Source organism: Notamacropus eugenii, chromosome 2 (assembly GCF_028372415.1).
Source record: "Notamacropus eugenii isolate mMacEug1 chromosome 2, mMacEug1.pri_v2, whole genome shotgun sequence".
Taxonomy (NCBI): Eukaryota; Metazoa; Chordata; class Mammalia; order Diprotodontia; family Macropodidae; genus Notamacropus; species Notamacropus eugenii.
In genome coordinates, this window is record NC_092873.1 from 493,076,006 (window position 1) to 493,097,140 (window position 21,135).

At 42.5% G+C, this 21,135-nt stretch overlaps 1 protein-coding gene across 1 annotated transcript in view; it reads left to right on the forward strand.

Moving 5' to 3' along the window:
* The first annotated feature begins 1,118 nt into the window (after positions 1 to 1,118).
* SAMD13 (sterile alpha motif domain containing 13) overlaps positions 1,119 to 21,135 on the forward strand; it is a 50,980-nt gene continuing 30,963 nt past the window's right edge. Inside the window, exons 1-2 of the mRNA XM_072648864.1 lie at positions 1,119 to 1,202; positions 7,245 to 7,329. Coding sequence (XP_072504965.1) covers positions 1,145 to 1,202; positions 7,245 to 7,329 — 143 coding nt within the window. The 5' untranslated portion in view covers positions 1,119 to 1,144. The remainder of the gene's footprint in view (positions 1,203 to 7,244; positions 7,330 to 21,135) is intronic.

The window sequence follows — 21,135 nt, forward strand, 5'->3', positions numbered from 1 at the left end:
AGGTAGGGGAGGAGGAGAGGGGAGAGAAGGGGACAGCATAATTGAAAACCTAACTACAACAAATATTATTTAAGCACTAAATCACTAAAGCATTGCAAGGTGCTAGAGACATGAGGACAAACTCGAGCCCGTTCCTGTCGTCAATTCTGCTGAGTAAACAACGATTGAGTACAACACATACGCAAAGTAAATGCAAAATCATTTTTGAGGGGGCTAACAAAGTGTGGGGGGAGGCAAGAGGAGGAGGGCTTCTGAGATTCGAAGGGAGTTAAGAATTTAAGACTTCAAAGGGGCTTTAGCAATCACTCAGTACCAGTGCCCTTGCGTTCCAGATGAAGAAACTCTGGAGTTCACAGGTAAGCACAGTTGGCATCGGAACCCCGGTGCCCCTCCATTCCAAATCCAGCAGCATATATGAGATAAAGATCGCAGTGTATTGATTTAAAAAATAGTAAAGGATATAAAAAGAAAAGAAAAGAATATAAAAGAAAATATGAATAAAGAAAAGCCATCTGCCCTTGGTCGTCAGCAGCTGGTGACAGTCATCAGCATTACTATGTATTATGTGTACTAGCCTTCGATGCCCTGGGACCAATTCTGCTCTGATTGCTGTCCAAGACCCGCTCCTACTTTTGCAAAAAGCATTGGCTGCAGAGATGCCAAGAAGGAAAGGACACTTGGCTGATGGCCCTAACCTACCAGTGTGTGTGTGTGTGTGTGTGTGTGTGTGTGTGTGTGTGTGTGTGTGTGTGTGTGTGTGTGTGTGTGTGTGTGTGTGTGTGTGTGTGTGTGTTGGAGTGGGGGGGTGTCCCCCCACCAACATGTAGGGGGGCTTCTATTGGACTTGTCACTGCTCTCCTCCCCTCTTTTTGCATACCCTCCCATTGGCCACGCCCCCTCTGCAGCACACCTCCCCAGCCTCCCCTCCCCCACTCCCTGGTCCTGCCCCTTCCCTCCCTCCTCTCCCCTGCCCCCACTCCTTTCGGACTCCCCGCTCCGGACCCAGCCCTGGGCTCCCCCGGGACTACAAGTCCCAGCGTGCCTCGCTCCCGAGCAGGTCGCGGCTGATTGGGCAGAGGGAATTGTATTTGGAGCTGGACATGTGGCTGCTGCTGCTCCTGGGCTGCTGCTGCACTGTGTGTGTATGTGTGTGTGTGTGTGCGCGGAGAGGGGAGCACTCGCTCCGCGGGCTGTGAGGAGAGGTAAGTGCTCCCTGGACCCTCGGGCTTCCGGGGGGGAGCCCGGCCCCCTCCCCACTCCCAGCCCCCCCAAGGCAAAGCAGAGCCAAACAAACCAAAGCCACTCTGCCCGTCCCACCCCTACACCCCATGCACTCTCCAGCCCCGGGAGAGAGGGATCCAGGGCAGGAACTTGTACAGTGGAGAGATGCTGCACCTGGGGGAGGCTCCTGAGAAGATCAGGAGTGTGGCGGGCGGAGATGGGAGGGGGAGGACAGTGGCAGAGTTAGTTTGACAAAGTGCTTTGGATCAGTTCGAGGTGCCTTTGCTATCCTGCTCACCCCCTCCACCCCACCCCACCTCCTCTTATTCTCTTCGTGCGGAACTCCAGCAGAAAACTCCAAGCTTCTTTGGAGTGTCCTAGCGCCAAGTTTCTTTCTCATCCCCCTCCTCCCCCATGCGCTGTCAGTGCAGAAGTAAATCATCAGGCTAAAGTTGAGGACCAGTTGACTTTTCTCTTACCATTTTTTTCCTTCGCTATGCCACCTCTTTCCCACCCCACTCTTGCCACCTTCCCTGCTTTTCGGATTTCTTTCCCTGTGCCCTTGACCCCCAACCCCCCACTCTAGCGACACCCCTTGAGAGGACATCTGTCGTTCTCGACCAAAGGTCACTTGACCAACTTTGGGGCGATGGGGCCATCTCCGAGAGCTGGAAGTGGGGTCTGAATGAATTTAAGGCGGATGGCAGGTGTGGGACTGGCCCTGGGCTTGGAAGGGGTCTTCCCTGATTCTTTTCTGATATGGCCCTTCCCCTGCCTGAGAAAAGATGAGAGAGACAGAGACAGAGACAGAGAATGACTCACCTGTGTCCTGTACCTTTCACTTAGGTTAAAAAAAAAAGGTACTTTTCCCTGATTCTTTTCTGATATAGTGTTTCCCCTGCCTGGGAAAAGACTTTTGAGAGAGAGAGAGAGGCAAAGAGACAGAGACAAAGAGAGGAAAAGAAAATCCCCAATGTTCTGTTCTTTTCACTTAGGTGAAAAAAAGTACTTTCCCCTGATTCTTTCTTGATATAATCCTTCCCCTGCCTAGAAAAAGACTTTTGAGAGATAGACACACACAAAGAGGGAGGGAGGGAGGGAGGGAGAGACAGAGAGAGAGAGAGAGAGAGAGAGAGAGAGAGAGAGAGAGAGAGAGAGAGAGAGAGAGACTCACCAATGCACTGTACTTTTCACTGAGGTTAAAAAAAAAGTACTTTTCCCTGATTCTTTTCTGATACAGTGTTTCCCCAGCCTGGGAAAAGACTTTTGAGAGATGGAGATAAATAGAGACAGAGAGAGCAGAGAGAGAAAAAAAAGAGAGGAAAAGAAAGTCACCAATGTCCTGTACTTTTCTCTTCAGTGAAAAAAAAAAATACTTTCCCCTGATTCTTTCCTGATATAATCCTTCCTAGAAAAAGACTTTTGAGAGAAAGACACACACAGAGAGGGAGAGAGAGACAGACAGACAGACAGACTCGTCAATGTCCTGTACTTTTCACTGAGGTAAAAAAAAGCACTTTCCCCAGATTCTTTTCTGGTACAATGTTTTGCCTGCCTGGGAAAAGACTTCTGAGAGGTAGAGACAAAGAGAGAAAGAGGCAGAAAGACAGACAGAGGCAGAGATAGAGGAAAAAAGAAAGAGAGAGAGGAAAAGAAAGTCACCAATGTCCTGTCATTTTTACTTAGGTGAAAAAAAAAAAAGTACTTTCCCCTGATTTTTTTCTGATGTAATCCTTCCTCTGCCTGGAAAAAGATTTTTCACACACACACACACACACACACACACACACACGCACGCAGACAGAGATAGAAAGAAAAAGGAAAAGAAAGTCACCAATGTCCTGTACTTTTCACTCAGGTGAAGAAAAAAAAAAAGAACTTTCTCTTGATTCTTTTCTGATACAGTCCTTCCCCTGCCTAGGAAAAGACGAGAGAGAGAGAGAGAGAGAGAGAGAGAGAGAGAGAGAGAGAGAGAGAGAGAGAGAGAGAGAGAGAGAGAGAATATGACAGGAGAGAAGAAAAGAAAGTCATCAAGGTCCTGGTACTTTTCACTTAGGTGGGGAAAAAAGTACTTTTCCCTTATTCTTTTCTGGTACAGTCCTTCCCCTGCCTGGAAAAAAGGCTTTTTAATGTGGAGGTGAAAGGGGGGGGAGGGGGGGCGGCAACATCCTGTGCTTTTTACTCAGGTGAATAAAAGTACTTTTCCCACCTAATTCTGCACCCAGGAACGCCTCTTATGAACTGATGAGTCCCAGAAATGACTTTAGCGACACATAAATGATCAGGTTTTGAGTTGTGAATGAGAGTGCAGAATCTGTCTATACCTATCTCAGCACTTTTTCATTTTGTTTTATGTGAAATCTCTATGGAAGGGGAGGAGTTGTTTATTGGAAAACTATTGATGCGTATAAATAAAATATCCATACTAATAAAAGGAAAAGAAAGCACAGATTTCCGACTGTTTAACAGGAAACAAATTTCATTTAATTTTTAAAAAGTAAATGAAATCTAAATGAGAACAATTTGAAGTCTTCTGAATCAGCTGGTTTCTAACTTTGGTGATGAGCTGACATTTCAGAATACAAATAGCTTGTAGCCTGCCCACCCAAATTGCTTACTTCTTCCAACTGCTATTCAACTTAACCTCCCAGTACTTAAAATGAAGACACATGTATGTATGTGTGTGTATGTGAGTATATATGTGTGAGTGTGTGTTTGTGTGTGTGTGTCTAGAACTTTGTCTCTTCATCTCTTTTCCTTATGTAGTATGTGTGCCATTGAGTACTCAGAAGTGTTTTTTTTTCCATTCCGGGCACTAGGCTGGGTTTATGTGAGTTGGAGGTATCAGCCCCATCTGTCATCTGTCAGAATTTAAAGCCCCAATCAAAATTCTACAACCCACAACAGCTGGATTTAGTTGGAGAAGGTTGCAGATATTCCGATCAGGCCAAGGCTAATTGGAGGCTAAGCAGTGCTCAGGAGAAACTTCTACCTCAGAGAGCTTAGAATAGGGGCTCCAAGGTGGTCATGGACTCATCGCCATGTGAGATCTCCTGTTGCTGAATTATGGTGGGCTTTGGGGAAGGGAACATGGGGAAGGGGATAAGGGAAGGTTTCCTAAATGTGATGCACTGACAGTTTTCTTTTGAGAACCAGCGACTTCCCCTCCTGAGGACCATTCTACAAAAGGTGAGGGGAAAGAGGGCTCTATCAGGGCCCTGAAATCCAGGTACTGAGTTTTGGTAGCCTTTGAAGAGCTCCTGGTGGCCTTAGCTACTGGTAGACAGAAAACAAGTCTGCCCATTTTTTTTGGATGCGATTTTTACCTCCAGAGTCTCTTCAGTGGTCTGGGGGTAATTCAACCTCTTTATCCAGGACACTGCCTAAAAATATATTTTTGCCTTCTGAACATCCATCAGTGGCAATTCAGCCTGGCCCTAGTCATTTATAATGGCAATGCCTGGGCTTAGGTTGTGTGAAGTGTGTATATCATGTCTTGGGTGTCTGTGAGGAAAGGGTTAAATAGATAGCAATAACTAATAGTTTCCATTTCTGTAACAAGTTCATATGTTTCCCTACTTGAGACTGTGAGAGTTGTATCTTGCAGAATGGAGTTCAAAGAATCTTTTTTTGGGGGACAGGAGTGGTGGAGATGGGAAAAGAGAAAGGTGGAGAGAGACAGAAAAAGGGCAAGGGACAGAGACAGAGAAAGGAGGGAGGGAGAGAGAGAGAGGGAGGAGAGAAAGAAAGGAAGAGAGAGACAGAGAGAGAGTTGGAGAGAAAAAGACAGACAGAAAGGGTGAGAGAGAGGGGGGGAAGAGAAGAAAGGAGGAAAGAGGGAGAGAAAAGTGAGAGAAAGGGAGAGAGAGAGAAGCAGCATAAAGCTTGGGCATTTCTAAGAGGACAGTGGTGACTGTATGGTTGCCTATCACTTTCCTGCATCATCATGTAAGGGGTTTGCTAATTGACCATACCCTAACCATAGAGAGACACTGGTGCACCCCCAGCCCTGGGAACTTTGTTCAAGGACTAGGTTCAAGGAGAGACTCCTTCTTGGTGAAAGCTGGCACATCCCAAGGCTCCCCCACAAGATCTCTCTCTTGCTTTCACCCAGGTACAAAAGAGCCAGAAACCTCATTTTGGAGTCCAGGGGAACAGTAGCCAAAGGATGTTTTGAGGGAGATAGTGACACAGTACAGAGTGGGAAGGGAGGGAGGGGGAAAATGAAACTCATCAGTGCAGTGTGTGTTTTCCTTTTCTGAGAGAGGTGCAAAAAAAAAAAAAAAAAGCCTCTGTAGCTCCCAGACTTCCATCCCAGGATGCTGCGAGGGGTAGTGAGCCCAAGTGAGTGGGCACCCTGCATGCTGTATCTTTAAAAAGTCAGCCATGAGACTGAAGGCAGTTGGTGCAGCCCTTGTGTGTGAGCCCCAACGTCACTTTGGCTCAGGGCCAGTCAGCTTTCCTCTCACTGTGGCAAATGGTGCCTCCTTATTGAATTCCTTTGCCAGCCCACTTTATGAAAGAAAACATTTGGGGTTCCTTGAACTGATAGTGATAAGCTTATTTTTTTAAATGATCCATTTTAGTTGCTTCTAGGTATGGTTGCTTTTTGACCTTTAAAAAAATTCCCCCAGAGAAATGACAGTATAGTGGGGCATTTTGGATAGTTGGACCACAGTGAGTGATACTTAAAAAAACAATACAAAAAGCCCGCCTTCCGTCCTACCACCGCCCCCACCCCCACCCCCAGGCAGCCCATCCCTTCTTTCCTAAAGATATGAAAATGGTAACTGTATAATCAGTTTCCAGATGAAATGAAATCATCCTTCTGAGATTGGCCAAGCAGCCAGATCTCTTTTGGGCTTTTCTATATTGAAGTGTATGTGTATTAATAGACAACACAAAATGATCAGAGGAGTGTTACTAACTGAAAGTTGTGTATATGTTTGTGTGTGTGTGCGTGTGTGTGTGTGCGTGTTCACATGCATAGAACGGAGAAGACCCCACACTTATAGCAGGATTTGCTATGCCATTGGTTGGGGGAGGGAGGGGGCCTCTGACAAGGCTTCTCTGCTAATGGCATCTTATGAATCTCCTCTAAAGGATGTACTTGTCAAATGAGGTGGACCCCCTACCCATACCACCACCCCTTCCCTCCCAGAAGGGGAGCCAAGTATAAAGCAATTGGAGTGGAATTTTATTTAAGCAAATTGATCCACTAGAGAAGAGAGAAAAATCTTTCTAGGTCAATTTCTAGCAGTTTTACTGTGTTTTTTTTTAATTGACTCGTTACTGACTGATTCTGATTCTCCCAGTCTCCCTTTATCTACCCTCACTGAATAGTGATGAGTCTCTGAGGTTGTTGTGGTCAGCTGTGGTCAGAGGCTAAGCCCCTTCCCATAACCTGTTGAGGACTCCCTGACATTTTTGTGGGCTCACAGTTCCCTCCTCAGCATGGCTATCTCACACATAGGCACTTCAGGCTTTCTTGAAGAATGTTTGCTGACTGAAGCTTAAAGGGACGTTTTTTGCATTGCTAGGAGAAGGGGTGGGAGAAGAGCCCCTTGGGAGGAGCAAGGCAGTTATAGTGAATTAAAACACCATGATGTCAGGGGGAGGGGGATGGAAATGGGGGGAATAACTCATTGATGTGGCCCTGGTACCCACAGGATGAAGCCTTTACCCATTAGCATGGCACATATTTGTGGTTTGGGGCATGATATGTTTGCTAGAGGTATGCCAAGGTCCAAAGCAAGGAATGCTATTCCATATAGAAGCATTGATAAGCAGATTCACCTCTGTGCTGGACTTTAATCAGCTCCCTCCAGTTTTGAGAAAAGTGGGGATTTCCATAAGCACTTCAGCTGGTATGAAATTTATCTTCACAACAGACAACAGCTAGATGTTCCTGATGCTAGATAAATGCTGTCCTTCCTCACTTTCTAGGTATTAACATAGGCTCTTGTTGACTTTTTTCTCTCCCCTTCTCCTCTCCCATCCCCACCCCCTACTTTATTGATTAGTTGTTGGAGTAAGAGAAGACAGAGGCTTTCCAATGTTCCCAGATGACGTGGAAAACAAAGAAAATGGCTCTCTTGGTGTCCCAGAGTAAGTGAGTAACTCCTGGATTTTGTGCCAGCAGTGGAGGGACAGTCAGGGTTTCCCTTCTGGTGCCTGCTGCACAGTGTCCAGAAAGCACATTGTGGTGGTCGACTTCTTTGGCCTTCCAACAGGCCCAACTTGCAGTCCCTACTCTATAGTCCAGCCCCAAGACAGAGATTCCCCAGATTTACTAAACTGGGTATCTGGCATTGGGACACAAGGATGCCAAGACTGCTGGAGCATTTCATCCCTGCAGCCTGCTTATCAAACATAAGCATCCTACCCAAAGAAGCTGTGCAGGAACCACCCAGTTGGGAAGATTTATGGGGGTCAGGATAGATAGAGGGAAGGAGGAAAGGAGTCTTTATGAAACTGACCGCTTCATAACTCTTGGAGCTGAAAGTGTGGTCATCAAGAGGGAAGAAAAAAGCTACAGAAAAAATTCTTTAAAAGTGCTCTGGTTTATTTGTCTGAAATTTCTTTAACTGGCTTTAGAAAACATAGACCTGTTACTGGATACTGGATACAGTGTTTTACTTAGCACTTTGAAAACTCCAGCCTACCTTTCCAGGCTTCCCACCCCACCCCTCCATCCACATTACTGTCCTTCACACATTCTATGCTCCAACAAAACTGGTCTATTTCCTATTCCTCACACAGGTCATTTCATCTTCTGTCTCCATGCCTTTGCCTAGGTCATGCCCCCCTGCCTGGAATTCACTCCCTCCTCACCTCTGCCTCTTAGAATTCCTCATTTCCTTCAAGGCTCTGCTCAAAATACCACCTCCCACATGAGACCTTTCCTGATCCCCCAGCTGATAATGGCCCCTCCAAAATCCACGGAACCCTAGCTGTAGAGCTGGAAGGGACCCCAGAGGCCATATAGTCCAGCCCCCTCCTTTGACAGGTGAGCTAACTGAGGACCAGAGGGTTAAGTGATTTGTCCAAGGCTGCAGAGGTGAGTGCCAGAGATGGAATTTCAGCCCAGGTCTTTCCTTTGTCTTTCCTTTGTCTGTGTTTTATATTTCTCTTGTGTGCCCATATTGTTTCCCTTGACAAAAATGTTAGCTTTTTGAGGATGGGAACTGTCCACTTGGTTGGTTGTTTTCGTTTTTGGTTTTTTACATTGCCTAGCACAGTGTCTTAGCACATAGTAGCTGTTTAGTAAATGTTTGTTGATTGATTGAAAGCACCTGTTATCTTTTTTGTCTCACGTTAAATTCCTGTTTCTTATGTAAGATATATGTCTATAGATATGATGCTTTTTAAAAAAAAATCTACATTATGTTGCATAATATACTCAAAAATAAAATCTCCCCAAGACGGGGGGGATTAAGGGTTTGGGCTAACTAGACTGAATGTCTTCATTTAAAAATTAAGCTTCAGATACAGTCAGGCTTCTGACAGTAAGCTCTGGGAGGGTAGCCTTGTTTTCATTTCTTTTCCCTGTGGATTCTGTTAAAACTTGCCCTTGAGTTAAAGCTTCAGAGAAAAGTAATTAAATGTAATAGAAGCTGTGACTTCTAAATGAAGACACACAGTGCTATGGATGTCTGCACAGAAGGCACATTTTACTCCACAGAGAAGTTCCATAAAAAATAAGCTTAATAAATGCTGTTTCTTTAGCACCCTGTTCATTTCTATATTAGGGCAACCCTCCCTCTCACTCCTTTCCTTGAGATCAGACACTTGAGAAATGTTAGGGGGAGGATAATCAGCAGATACAATTTTGACTTACTGTCTGGATCATGGTAACAGGTCATTCGAAGCTTACCAAGTCATCCAAAAGGAAGAATGTGGCCACTTCCTTTTGGAGTAACCAGGGGTCCCTACCCAAAAAGCCTCTGTTAAGGCCTGACTTTTAAAGGGCCCTCCTAATCCATTCTAGCTCTAGGAATTCTCACTGCCCGAGGCTCTGGGATATTGGAAAGGTTGGTCCATTCATTTCTTTAGCCATTTTAAGAGAGAGGCGAAAATTAAAATGTGACTGAAGTCATCAAGGGAAGAGTTGCTTTCCCCTAAAATGAATATTTCTAATCAAGATGGTATCCTATAGTTCTTCTCTAAACAACTATAGGATCTAATCTAAACACCCTTGGAAACTAGTTTGAAGGGGCAGTACCAGCGCATTATAAATTAGCTTACATGTGCCAAATGCACTGAGTTATCTCTGCTTCAGATGAAACTAAGGTAGTCACAGAATTTTAGAGCTGAAGTTGTCTGGTCCAACTTAGGCCTGAAAGATAAGTGGTCATCCATGTTGATCTTTCCCGGGTCCTTTCATTGAACTCAAAGCTCTTTACCATTCTGGTTGTACACTAACTTATCAATGACTTTCCTAAAATGTGGAGCCTGGGACTAAATACAATATTTTCTGTGGCCAGATATGGTCTGGCCAGAGTAGAGACTGAAGCAGAATTATGATTTATGTCATAGGATTTTAGGTTTTGAGATCTAGAGTCTGATGGGACTCCAGAGGCCATCTAGTACATTAATTTTACAGCACAGGAAACTGAAACCCAAGGAGGTTAAGCAACCTCTCCGAGATCACACAGGTAGTTTGTATTGGAGGCAAGATTCGAATCCAGGTCCTCAGGCTTGAGAGCCAATACATGTTCTACTCTGCCACCTATTTTTGCAGTTTTTCAAACTTGGCTCCAAGGTTTCCTTCACTTATCTTCTCTTTAGCCCCATCTAGAGACATAATGGTTAGGGGAGTTGGGATAGAAGAAAGGACTAGACCTGTGATTTCAGTGGTATGAGGAACTCCCAGTTGAGTAAATTCCTTCAGAATTGTACCTTTTCTACACCCTGTACTTTTAGAGAGCTTCCTAGAGCAGAGGTGTCAAACTCCACAGGAAACAAATTAAAATGTAATTGGGAAATGTTTGACAAAATAAAAAAAATTACAGTAAGGCCTAGATAATGTTTATTTGTGGTTTTCAGTTAACATGCAGTCTAAAAGAATAACTTTCTATTTGAATTTGATACCACTGAAACCACTCAGAAGTTGAGTGACTTTGCCAGGGTCACACAGTCATAAGTTTCAAAGGCAGGAACTGAACTCAGATCTTCCCAACTGGCTTTCTGTCCCTTATACCATGCTGCCTTTTATGGAATAGCTAGCTGCCAAAATGAATTAGGAGTTAATCTAATACCCATATGCCAAATGCACAGAGTGAATTTACAAAGTGTACATCCTTGCTGGGCTGATGCTGGGAATTCACAGCTTGTCCATAATTAGAGGGAACTATGCAACCTCAGTTAGCATGTCCAAGATAAAGCCTATTTAGTGCCTGTAAAAATTCTAACCAGATGTCAGATGGAAATGGGAAGTGTGTTTCTCTGACACATCCTGGAGTGGACCTGATGCTGACCAGTCCTACTGCTGGGTCTTCTGAGGTGGGTTTTTAATTGTCCCTAGAAGGAAAAGAATAGCGCCCTGGTCACTCAAACTCTCACTCATACCCTGGCTCATATATCAAAAGGATATTGCTACTGACAAGCCCATGTATGATTTATAAAATGACTTCCCTTCCCAAAACTATGCCCAGTGGGTGGTACAGGTCATATTATCCCCATTTTACAAATGGGTAAACAGATTCAGAGAATTGAAATCACTTGTCCATGATTCGAAAGTATTAGAATCAGGGATCTGAATTCAGCTCCCATGGCTACAAAACCAATATACCAAGATGTTTCCCACTGGGGTCATTTCTGTCATTAAAAAAAAAATCATATAAGATCAAGGCTATGTTATTAGCTCTCTGCTTTTTAAGGTGGGAGGGTGGATCTGATATCAGTGAGTGAAAGGAATAATCTGGAAGGCAACTAGATCTTCTACTGCAGTGAAGATGGGTGCCTTCTCTCTATTCGTCGCTCCATCCATCCATCCATTTATTCATAGGCATGGACATGACTCCAGAGATAATTTAGTCTGACTCTCACTTGAACCAGGGTCTCTTCTACATCATCTCTGGCAAGTAGTCATTCAACCTCTGCCCATTGTATTCTGAGATAGCTCTATTTGTTAGGAAGTTTTTTCCTGTCATTGAAACAATCTACTTCCCTCAACTTCTACCCATGGTACCTAGTTTTACTTATCAAAACCAAGGCAGAATAACATTTTTGTTAACACAATACCATTTAAAATTTTTGTGGTTATTCAACTGCGTCCAACTCTCACTGACCCCATTTGGCAAAGATACTGGAATGGTTTGCCATTTCCTTCTTCAACTCATAGATGAGGAAACTGAGGCAAATGGTGTTAAGTGACTTGCCCAGGGTCACACAGCTACTAAGTGTCTGAGGTTGAATTTGAACTCAGGTCTTCCTGCCTCTAGGCCCAGTGCTCTATCCACTGTACCATCTAGCTTCCCGGCCCTTCAAATACTCTTAATCCCTCAAATACTTGAAGACAATAGCTATCAGCCTCCCAACCCCTATCTCTGGCTCCTGGTTCCCAAAATCTTTTATGAGTTAACCGTCTCCAGGTCTTGAATCAATTTTCACATGGCATAATTTCTAGTTCTCCCACACTCCTGGTTGCCCTCCTTTGAACATACTCCAGTTTGCCAATGCTCTTTGAATGGTGAGGCCACTAAACATAGCACTAGGGTACATTATGATAGGAATACTGTCTCCTTTCTTTTGGACATCATACCTCCCTTAATGTAGCCCTTAGACTGCTCAAGTCATGACCTTCTTCTGTGATTTGCTATATGCCCACACAGTCTTGATGTGCTAATTAGCAAGAATGGGAGTAATACTTGAACCCATCCTAAAATGATATGGATGGTTAATTTTACCCCAAATGTCCTGGGCTATAAAGCTTTGGTAAGTAGTTTGAGCTGTGTGTTGCTTCACTTCCTTGCCTATGGTAATCATGAGGAAGTATCCCTGAATGAATAATTCTGAATTTTTTGTGATGAAGAGAGAGCCAGCTTCACAGGAATTAATTAGTGAACAAGTATTCATTAAGTACCTACTATGTGCCAGGCACTGGGAATTTTTCGATACTCCAGTAAGATCTGTGAATTTACTGATTCAGAAACTCCGTCCAGGGATGCAACCCCATACACATATGGACACAACCTATCCATACCTGACTACCCTCAGGGAGTCTTGCTCATGTCTTCCCATAAGTTTGCCGCTTGGGTTTATCCACCATGCTGAAGTCCTTCCTTGCTTCATCCTGGCTTTGTGAGGGTGCTAGTGAAACACTCTGGACATCCATCTGTCATATCCCACTTTTGCCACATGATCAGACCATCTCCCCCTCTTATGGTACAATTAATTCCTTGAAGTTCTCTTTGACTCTTCTTCTTCATTAGAGGTCCCTTGGTTGGTTACATTGTGTACCTTTCTTTTGCTCTTTTATAATGATCATTTTAAAAAATTCATTCATGTCTCTCATATAGGACCACCAGTAGAATGGTGCTTTTAAAAAGGCCTTTACTTTCCTGTGAAGTTTGGAGCTTTGCAGTTTCCTGAAGGCAAGAGAGCCTGCTTTCTTCTTGTTCAGCTCTGGATCCAACTTGTTTACCCTCTGCCCTTTCTGTCTTATTATGGAAGGTCATGCTCTGTAAGTCATCCATACAAATTCATGTTAAAACCTCAACAATAGACAATTTTCATCCACTTGCTCTTTGTACTGTGAATGGTCAGGCCAAACTCCCTTGAGTGGGGTATGGATTTCTTCCTGAATACTTAGTAATGTTCTAGAGCTTAATGCAATCAGGATAATTTCATCAGTAAAAAGAAGTATCTGGAGGACCTTAATATCCACAGGGATATATATATATATATATATATAATATATTGTATATACATATATATATAAAATATATGGGTACTTAATATTCCTTTGGAAAGCTAGCATCTATAGGGCATATGCAAAATATATATAAAGTAAATGAAGGGTAATTTTTGTTTTGAAGTGGGGAGGTTCTAGAAGCTATCAGAAAAGGCTTTACAGAGAAGATTGAGCTAAGTCTCAAGTTGATCAAAGATGCTAAGACTTGGAGATGAGAAGGAAGTACATTTTAGGCATGGGAAACAGCCAGGATCCAGTCAGAGAAACAGGAGGAGTACTGTATATGAGAAGTGGTGAGAAGGGACTTCTGGAAAAAAAAGATGGCTCTCTTGATGGGGGTATAGACCATCCATCTTTCACATATTAACATCAGTAAATTCATAAGATTCATAACAGATCAAAAAATGATGAAGAAATCCAATGAGAATTATTTGACTCCCTGAGAGTACATTGGTTTTAAAAAGACATCCTGCATATTTTATTTCAAGAAATCATACATGACAGTTACTGAGATCTGTTAGAATCAGAGGACAAAGTAAAGACTGAAAGATTCTTGAAATCACCTCCTGAAAGGAACCCCTCCCCCCAAGGGAAAAATAGATCAAGGGGAATCATAGCCTCTGCATCAAAGGAAAAATACTGCAAACATCCAAGGGAAAAAATGTGGTTCAAATACCAAGGAACCACAGTTAGTATGACACAAGACCTGTCAGTGACAGCTAGAAATGAGAAGAGATCTTGGAATGCAAAATTCCCAGAGACAAAATACATAGGTGTATAACCACAAATAACAACCCACAAAGCCAAAAGTAATCTTACCGGGGGAAAAAATAGGCTCTTTGATGGAATAAAAGACTTTGTGCATTTCTGACGAAAAGATCAGAGCTGAGTGGGGATTTTGAAAGATAAACCCAAGTGTCCAGGGAAACCTAGAAAAGTAAATTTATTTGAACAATTGGAAGGAACTAGATGCTAGATGTTGATGCAGTGCTACTTTTCTGATACAGCAGAAGAACCAAATGTTTGTTTGGTACCTTAATGTACTGAGGGAAATGAATAAGAATAATAGAGGACCTGGGGGGGGGGGGTCACAGGTTTGAAGAAGGCTAGAAGAAAAGATAAAAGGACCTAGAAGGGAGTGAAACTTGCTATTTCTCATAATTGGGATGTATGAGAAGAATACACAAACATGGAAGGCAAGATTGGAGGAGAGTGGGCATTAGCCAAGCCTCGTTCTTATCTGAATTGGACAAAGGAATGTTGAACACACACACACACACACACACACACACACACACGCATGCACTGAGCTTGATAGAGTTGTGTCCCCCAATAGACAGCAAGTTCCTTGAGGAGAGGGAGTGTCTTTTGCCTCACATCATAGGCACTTAATAAATGTGTATTGGCTGACTGAATGATAGGGGATGAAATGGAGATGAGATGTCAGGGAGGAGGGCTGAAAGAAAGGATAAAACCAGAGAAGAAATAGTCATAAGCAACACAGACTTTCTAATCGTGAAGATTGGGGAAAGGGGAAGAGAATGCCTTAGATTGCTTCCTTAGACAGCTGGGGAGTGGTCAGACCAATTGTGGCGTATGAGCATAATGGAATATTATTGTGCTGTAAGAAATGATAAAATAGGTTATTTCAGAAAATTCTGGATAGTATAAACTAAGACTGAAGTGTGCAGAGCAGTAAGAACAATTTACACAAGGAAAATCAAATTTTTAAGGTTAAAAACTACTTTGAAAGAGTTGAGATCTCCATTCCATGTAATGATCAACAATGTCTACAGAGGGCTTGCTTAGGAGATGTGATTCAGATGATGATCAGGTAAAAGAGTGACCAGATAGGAACAGTAGTGTCATGGAAACCCAAAGAAACAGTATCCAAAAAGAAAAAGAAAGCAGTGGTTTCAGGTACTTCAGAGAAATTAAGAAGGGAGAATGAGAAAAAGCTCTCATGTTTATTAACTAGATTACTGTTAACTTGAGACAGCAATTTCATTAAAGTGATAAAGTTGGACCAGATTGCATAGTGTTGAGAAGTGATAAAAGAGGGAACAGAAATAAAGAGTGTAGACTTTGACACACATTGATACACACCTTTTGCTCCATTCTTGGACTTTATCATGGTCTCCAGAAACTCATTGTCTTGCAAATCACATCAACTCTCAACCTCACACCTTCTCCCTGCCCCTGGGACCCTTCCCTCCTTCTGACTGGAGAGGGTGAAAAGTAGACTTTAGAGAGTTTCTACCAGATCCTCCATTTAAAGAAGGTACCCAAGGCCCATCTCATCATTTCCTAGCCAGCTATTCTCTTTCAGCTAGGTACGTACCCCTCTCCCCTTCTCAGCATCTTTTTATGTTTCATGTTCCCCCATCAAATTATAAGTACCTTGAAGATAGGGATTACCTTTTGCCTTTCTTTATGAATTTAGTACCATGCCTAGCACATAGTAGGTGCTTAATTAATATTTATTGACTGACTGGCTGATTGACACTGCTTTGTGATTCTTGTAGAAGTTACTTAATCATTCTCTAAGATTACTCTCTGGGACATAAATGGTAAAAGCAGATGCAGCTCTGTATTGGCAGAGGGAATTTCTTCACCAGGAGATCCCTAGACTAATGAAATCACAGGTCCAATCATAATGTGTGTATATGTATATATAATATGTCTAGCCAGATTGGTTAGAAATGAATGCAGTCTGTACTGTAATTATTAGCGTATTTATTCATGATTGTATTAAATTTCTGCCATTTTGTGTGTTTGTCCATCTGTGTGTATGTTTATGTGAGCAAAACAAGACACGGGTGTTCATAGGTTTGGGATATGGAAGGGACTGTAGAGGCTATCTAGTCTAGCCCTCTCGATTTACAGAAGAAGAAACTGAGTCCCAGAGATGTTAAATGAACGCTCTGGGGTCACAGAGTAACAGAGCTGGAAGTTGACCCTAGTCTTCTCATTCCAAACCCAGTATTTTTTCACTGTGTCTTGAATGGGGAATCATTTTATTCATATTTACCTTTCTGTTCCATTTTCTTCATGATTGAGTTGAATTTCTTTTCCTTTTTCCATTCCTCCACCCCACCCACCCACCCAAAGGACACAAAATAAGAAATTAGATGACTCTTCATTACAAATGGCCAGAATAAAGTATTCTTATTACAATCATTTTAGTAGACCACACCCATGTGATCCAGCACAGAATGCCAGACTGGAATTTAGGAAGCTCTAAGTTCAAATCGAACCCTAGACTCTTATTAACTGTGTGACCCTGAGCAAATCAGTTAACACTCTCTCTGCCTCAGTTTCCACTTCTATAAAATGGATATGATAATAGCACTTACCTCCCAAGACTGTAATGAGGATCAAATGAGATAATATTTGTACAGTGCTTTGCAAACTTTAAAGCCACTATGTAAATACTATCATTATTATTTTTAATCATTAATAACATTATTAATATGTGTGTAGGAGGAATATACACACATTAACTGCTGTTAGAAGATACAGGGTTCACAACTGCATTGTTCTCCAGTGGCTTTGAAAATAGACTTTCCCACTCTAATGTTCGTGACTTGTGACAATATCCCTCTTCTTCCTGATTTTCATACGCTTCATCATGACTCAAAAGCAAGACTTTTTCCCCCCTTCTTGAAATGTTATTGGCGTGTTTTTTTCGTGATGAGACAAAAGATGCAAATTGCAGCCTCCTTTATCCATTCTTATTCTGGGTAAATTGTAGCTCTGCCTTCTCCTAAATCTCCCGTGGAAGATCTGCTCAGTTCCTGGGAGCCTTCCTCTTGGGGATTCTGAAATACCTCGCAGCTTGTGCTCAGCTCGTCCATCCATTATCTCATTCCCACCATGGGCCAACCTGCCTGCTTCCGGGTTCATATGTGTTCTTAATGTTTTTTTTTTCTTCTGCTTCTCATGAGTAAGTCATCATTCCAAGTGCGCTCCAGCCCACTTACACCCACCATGAGTTTTTTCCATTGCCTTTTAAATTACTTGTAATTTTGTTTTTCTCCAAGTTCACCGTGTTCCATCAGTGGCAGCCACACAGCTTCATCGGGGAAGAATATTGATGTTACAGAGATAAGCTTTTGGGGAAGAGAGCCATCTGAAAACACCATGCAGTTTCCCAATTGTGATGCAGCCTAAGAGCTTCCTCCTATCCAATTCTGGAGACGACTCACTGTCCATTTGTGATGCCTGTTATATAGGGTGTCCCAAAAGTCTTAGTGCAGTTTTAAGATATTGAAGCCTAAAACTGGACCGAGGCTTTTGGGACAACCTATATATTTACATGATGCTAACTACAGAGAGCCCTGTTCTGTTCTGGAGCCAACTTGCTGTTCATTGATAATACCTGTTATGCAGGGTGTCCCAAAAGTTTTAGTGCAGTATTAAGAAATTGAAGCCTAAAACTGCACTAAGACTTTTGGGACAACCTGTATATTGACATCAGACTACCTTACAGAGAGCCCTATTCAGTCCTAGAGCCAACCTGTTTTCCATTTGTAATGCCTGTAATATATGTATTGTACTAACTGCAGAGAGCCTCTTTGGTGAAATCTGTAGCAGAATGTGTGAATGGGGGAGGGGAGAATGATTTCACCATCCACAGTGACAAACAAAATGGAAGAAAAGCACATTGTGCCCAGACTAGAGTGTGCAGCTTGCCCTCTAAGCTCTCTACTTTTCACTAGAATACCCTTTTTTTGTTATTGTTTTTCCCTCTGGTGTTTTGAACTCCCAATGAAGAAACTCCCTCTATCAATGCAGTTTCATACCTGGTCTGCAGGTTATGGTCTTGCACAGTTTCCTGGATTGATAGAGACTAAGTGACTTGCCCAGAGTCACAGAACCACTACGTGCCAGAGGAGGAGGACTCAAGCCTTCCTGGTAGTGAGGTCAGCTCTCTATCCAGTACATGACTCTCCTCAAATTATGCCTGTGAGTCTAGGGGTATGTATTAAACATCTCTGTGTATAATGAAAGAAGAGGAAAGAGATGAAGACATCTCTGTGTGTCAAAATAATAAAAAGAACAACTCATTAGTTATAGCATCAATTGATATGATAGCTTCTTAACAGTATTAATTTTTGAAAGATTCATATTTTCAAATACTTAGCAGTTCTGATAAGATGTTTCAAATTGATCTGACTACTTTTTCCATTTATCTTAACAAACAGTAATTAACAGTTGTGGGTATTTCCTTCTGTATGTGCACATCTATATCTATATATAATGCATACATATATACGCATGCACACACATATATATTTGCTGGGTTGTGTGAAGCTCAAATAGGATTATATATATATTATATATCTGTGCTTCTGATATAGATACACACACCATAGATAGATAGATAGATAGATAGATAGATAGATAATTTCTTCTCTCCTCTTTTCTCTCTCTCCCCCCTCCAGGTACAGAAGAAAATGACTAGCTATTTACTACTAATTATAGTTAATAGCAAACTTGGAAGAGATCATATATACACATATATACACATGTGTATATGCAACTGTGTATTCGCACATACATACACACACATATATGTTATACAGTCATTTCTGTCATATCCAACTATTTGTGACTCCATTTGAAGATCCTGGAGTAGTTTCTTTCTTAGCTCATTTTGCATATGAGGAAACAGGAAAACAGGGTTAAGTGACTTGCCCAGAGTCACACAGCTAATAAGTGTTTGAGGCCAGATTTGAACTTGGGAAAGATGAGTCTTCCTGACTTCAGGCCAGGCACTGTATCCTCTAAGCCACCAAACTGCCCCTATACACACATACACATGTATGCTTATTATGTATGTATACATATATACTCTATGTACTAAGTGTACTATATATATCAAAGGGAACATGTATAAATATATATATGTGTGTGTGTGTGTGTGTATGTATATGCACACACTCTCATAAGTAGATATATGGATGCAGCATGCCGTAGTGTATAGTTAGCAAGACTTATGTTTAAATTTTATCTTTGACATTTATAGACTTTGTTACCCTGGGCAAGTCCCTTAAATTCTAAGGACTCTAGACAATTCTCTAAGAACCAATGAGAATTTGCATTGCTAGAAGGAGCTTTCTCACTGGAAGTTCCTTTTCCTAATACTAACACCTACAACAACAATCATAAAGGCTAACGTTTATTTATGAAGCACTTTAAGGCATGCAAAACACTTTACAAATATTAGTTTGTTTTATCCTCACAACAACCCTGGGAGGGAGGTACTCTTATTATCCCCATTTTAGAGACGAGGAAACTGAGGCAGGCAGAGGGTAAGAGACCTACCCAAGATCACACAACTATTAAGTGTCTCATGACTCTGGTCCTCCTGACTCCAGGCTGGACTCTCCATCCACTGTACTATCTAGCTGCCTCAAAGAAAACACAGGTATAGTTAAAAAAAAAAAAAAAAAGCAAAGCCAAAACCACCACAGTAAAACCAAACAAACAGCAGAGCATGTAGGGAAAGGGTCTCATCTGAATGGCTCCAGTTGCCTTCCATGGTCTGGACAGGATGTGGTTTTCTTTTGTTTCTCTGGTATGGCTGGTTAGACCGATTTTTCCCACACTCTTAGAGATTTTGCTGAGGAATTTCTGGGTAGTCAGTATATTGTCCCCCAAAGACTGGACCTTTGGGAGAACCATCCCCTCTCCTTTTGTCAGGGGGTGGGACCTCTTCTGCAGCTTTCCGTTGTAGGGGGAGCACGTCTCTGCATTCAGCATCTGGCTTGATGTCAGCATGCAAGAGATCCCTGAGCAGAGCTACTTGCATAATCCTGTCGTGTGTTCATCTGTCATAATGTCTTGTATAATTGAATGTATATATTCAACAACATGTTAAAAGCTAAGGAGGTTATTTTTGTCCAAGTGAACCAGGTGATTTCAGGGAGGTGAACAGGGGCTGCAGAAGGCTAGGGCCCTTGCCGAGAATTTTTGTATCAAGGGAATCTTCTCACTTTTGTCCTCTGGCCTTGGAACCATTTTCCTATCTACAAACATGGTGCCATATGTCGACCACCACAGAGTTTCTGGATTCTCCTGCCATAGATACTTCTTCATCCTGGAAGCTTACGATTCACTCTAGACTTCGCACATTGGAAATCCCCATACCCCTTTGCCCCTGTGCCTGCCTCAAGAGACACCTGGGTGGTGCAGTGGATAAAGCACTATGCTTGGAGTCAGGGAGACCCAAGTTCAAATTTAGCTAAAGACACTAGCTGTATGTGACTGAGCAACTTACACCTTAAGCTCTGTTTGCCTGAAAATGGGGATAATAATTGCTCCTACTTCACAAAGTTGTTGTGAGGATCCAATGAAATGTGCAGGGCTTAGCCCAGTGCTTGGCACTAAGTAAGTTCTGTATAAATGCTTGTAACCCTCCCTCTTGGCTCCATGATTAGCTGGTTCCTCCAGAACCTCAGTTTTAAGGAGGACACCCAGGCTAGCCATATCTTCATTCACTAGGCTGTACTCCTGACTCTCTGGGCCTTCTCTGTCCCTGAGCTGGGGACGTCCTCCCCCTCTCCCCCACTCCCATCTTTTTATGTATTTTCGTCCCCCGTTGGAAGTTTTTTGAAGGTGGGGCTCTTCCAACCCTTAGCCTCTAGCTGCCTGTGAAGAGAAAATCAGTTTATCAGAACTAGTTAATACCTCATCTATATGCCAGTAGATGTACTATTCCCTACCCATAGTGTCCCACCCTGGCAAAGATGGTGGGGAGGGAGTGGGGGGAGTTATTTTCTGAGCTCTTCTCTGGGGCTAAGCTTCATGATCATTATAATTATACAGCATTCAGTTTCTTAAAACCATAGCTAATTAAATACACATCGTGGAGATGAATGAAAATATGCATCGGAAACTTTGACAACGTTGTCTTAGCAGCACAGATTTCAGCCCTGAACATTTTGCTAGATACCTGTTTCTACTAATGTGTAAATACTACACCTTCCACC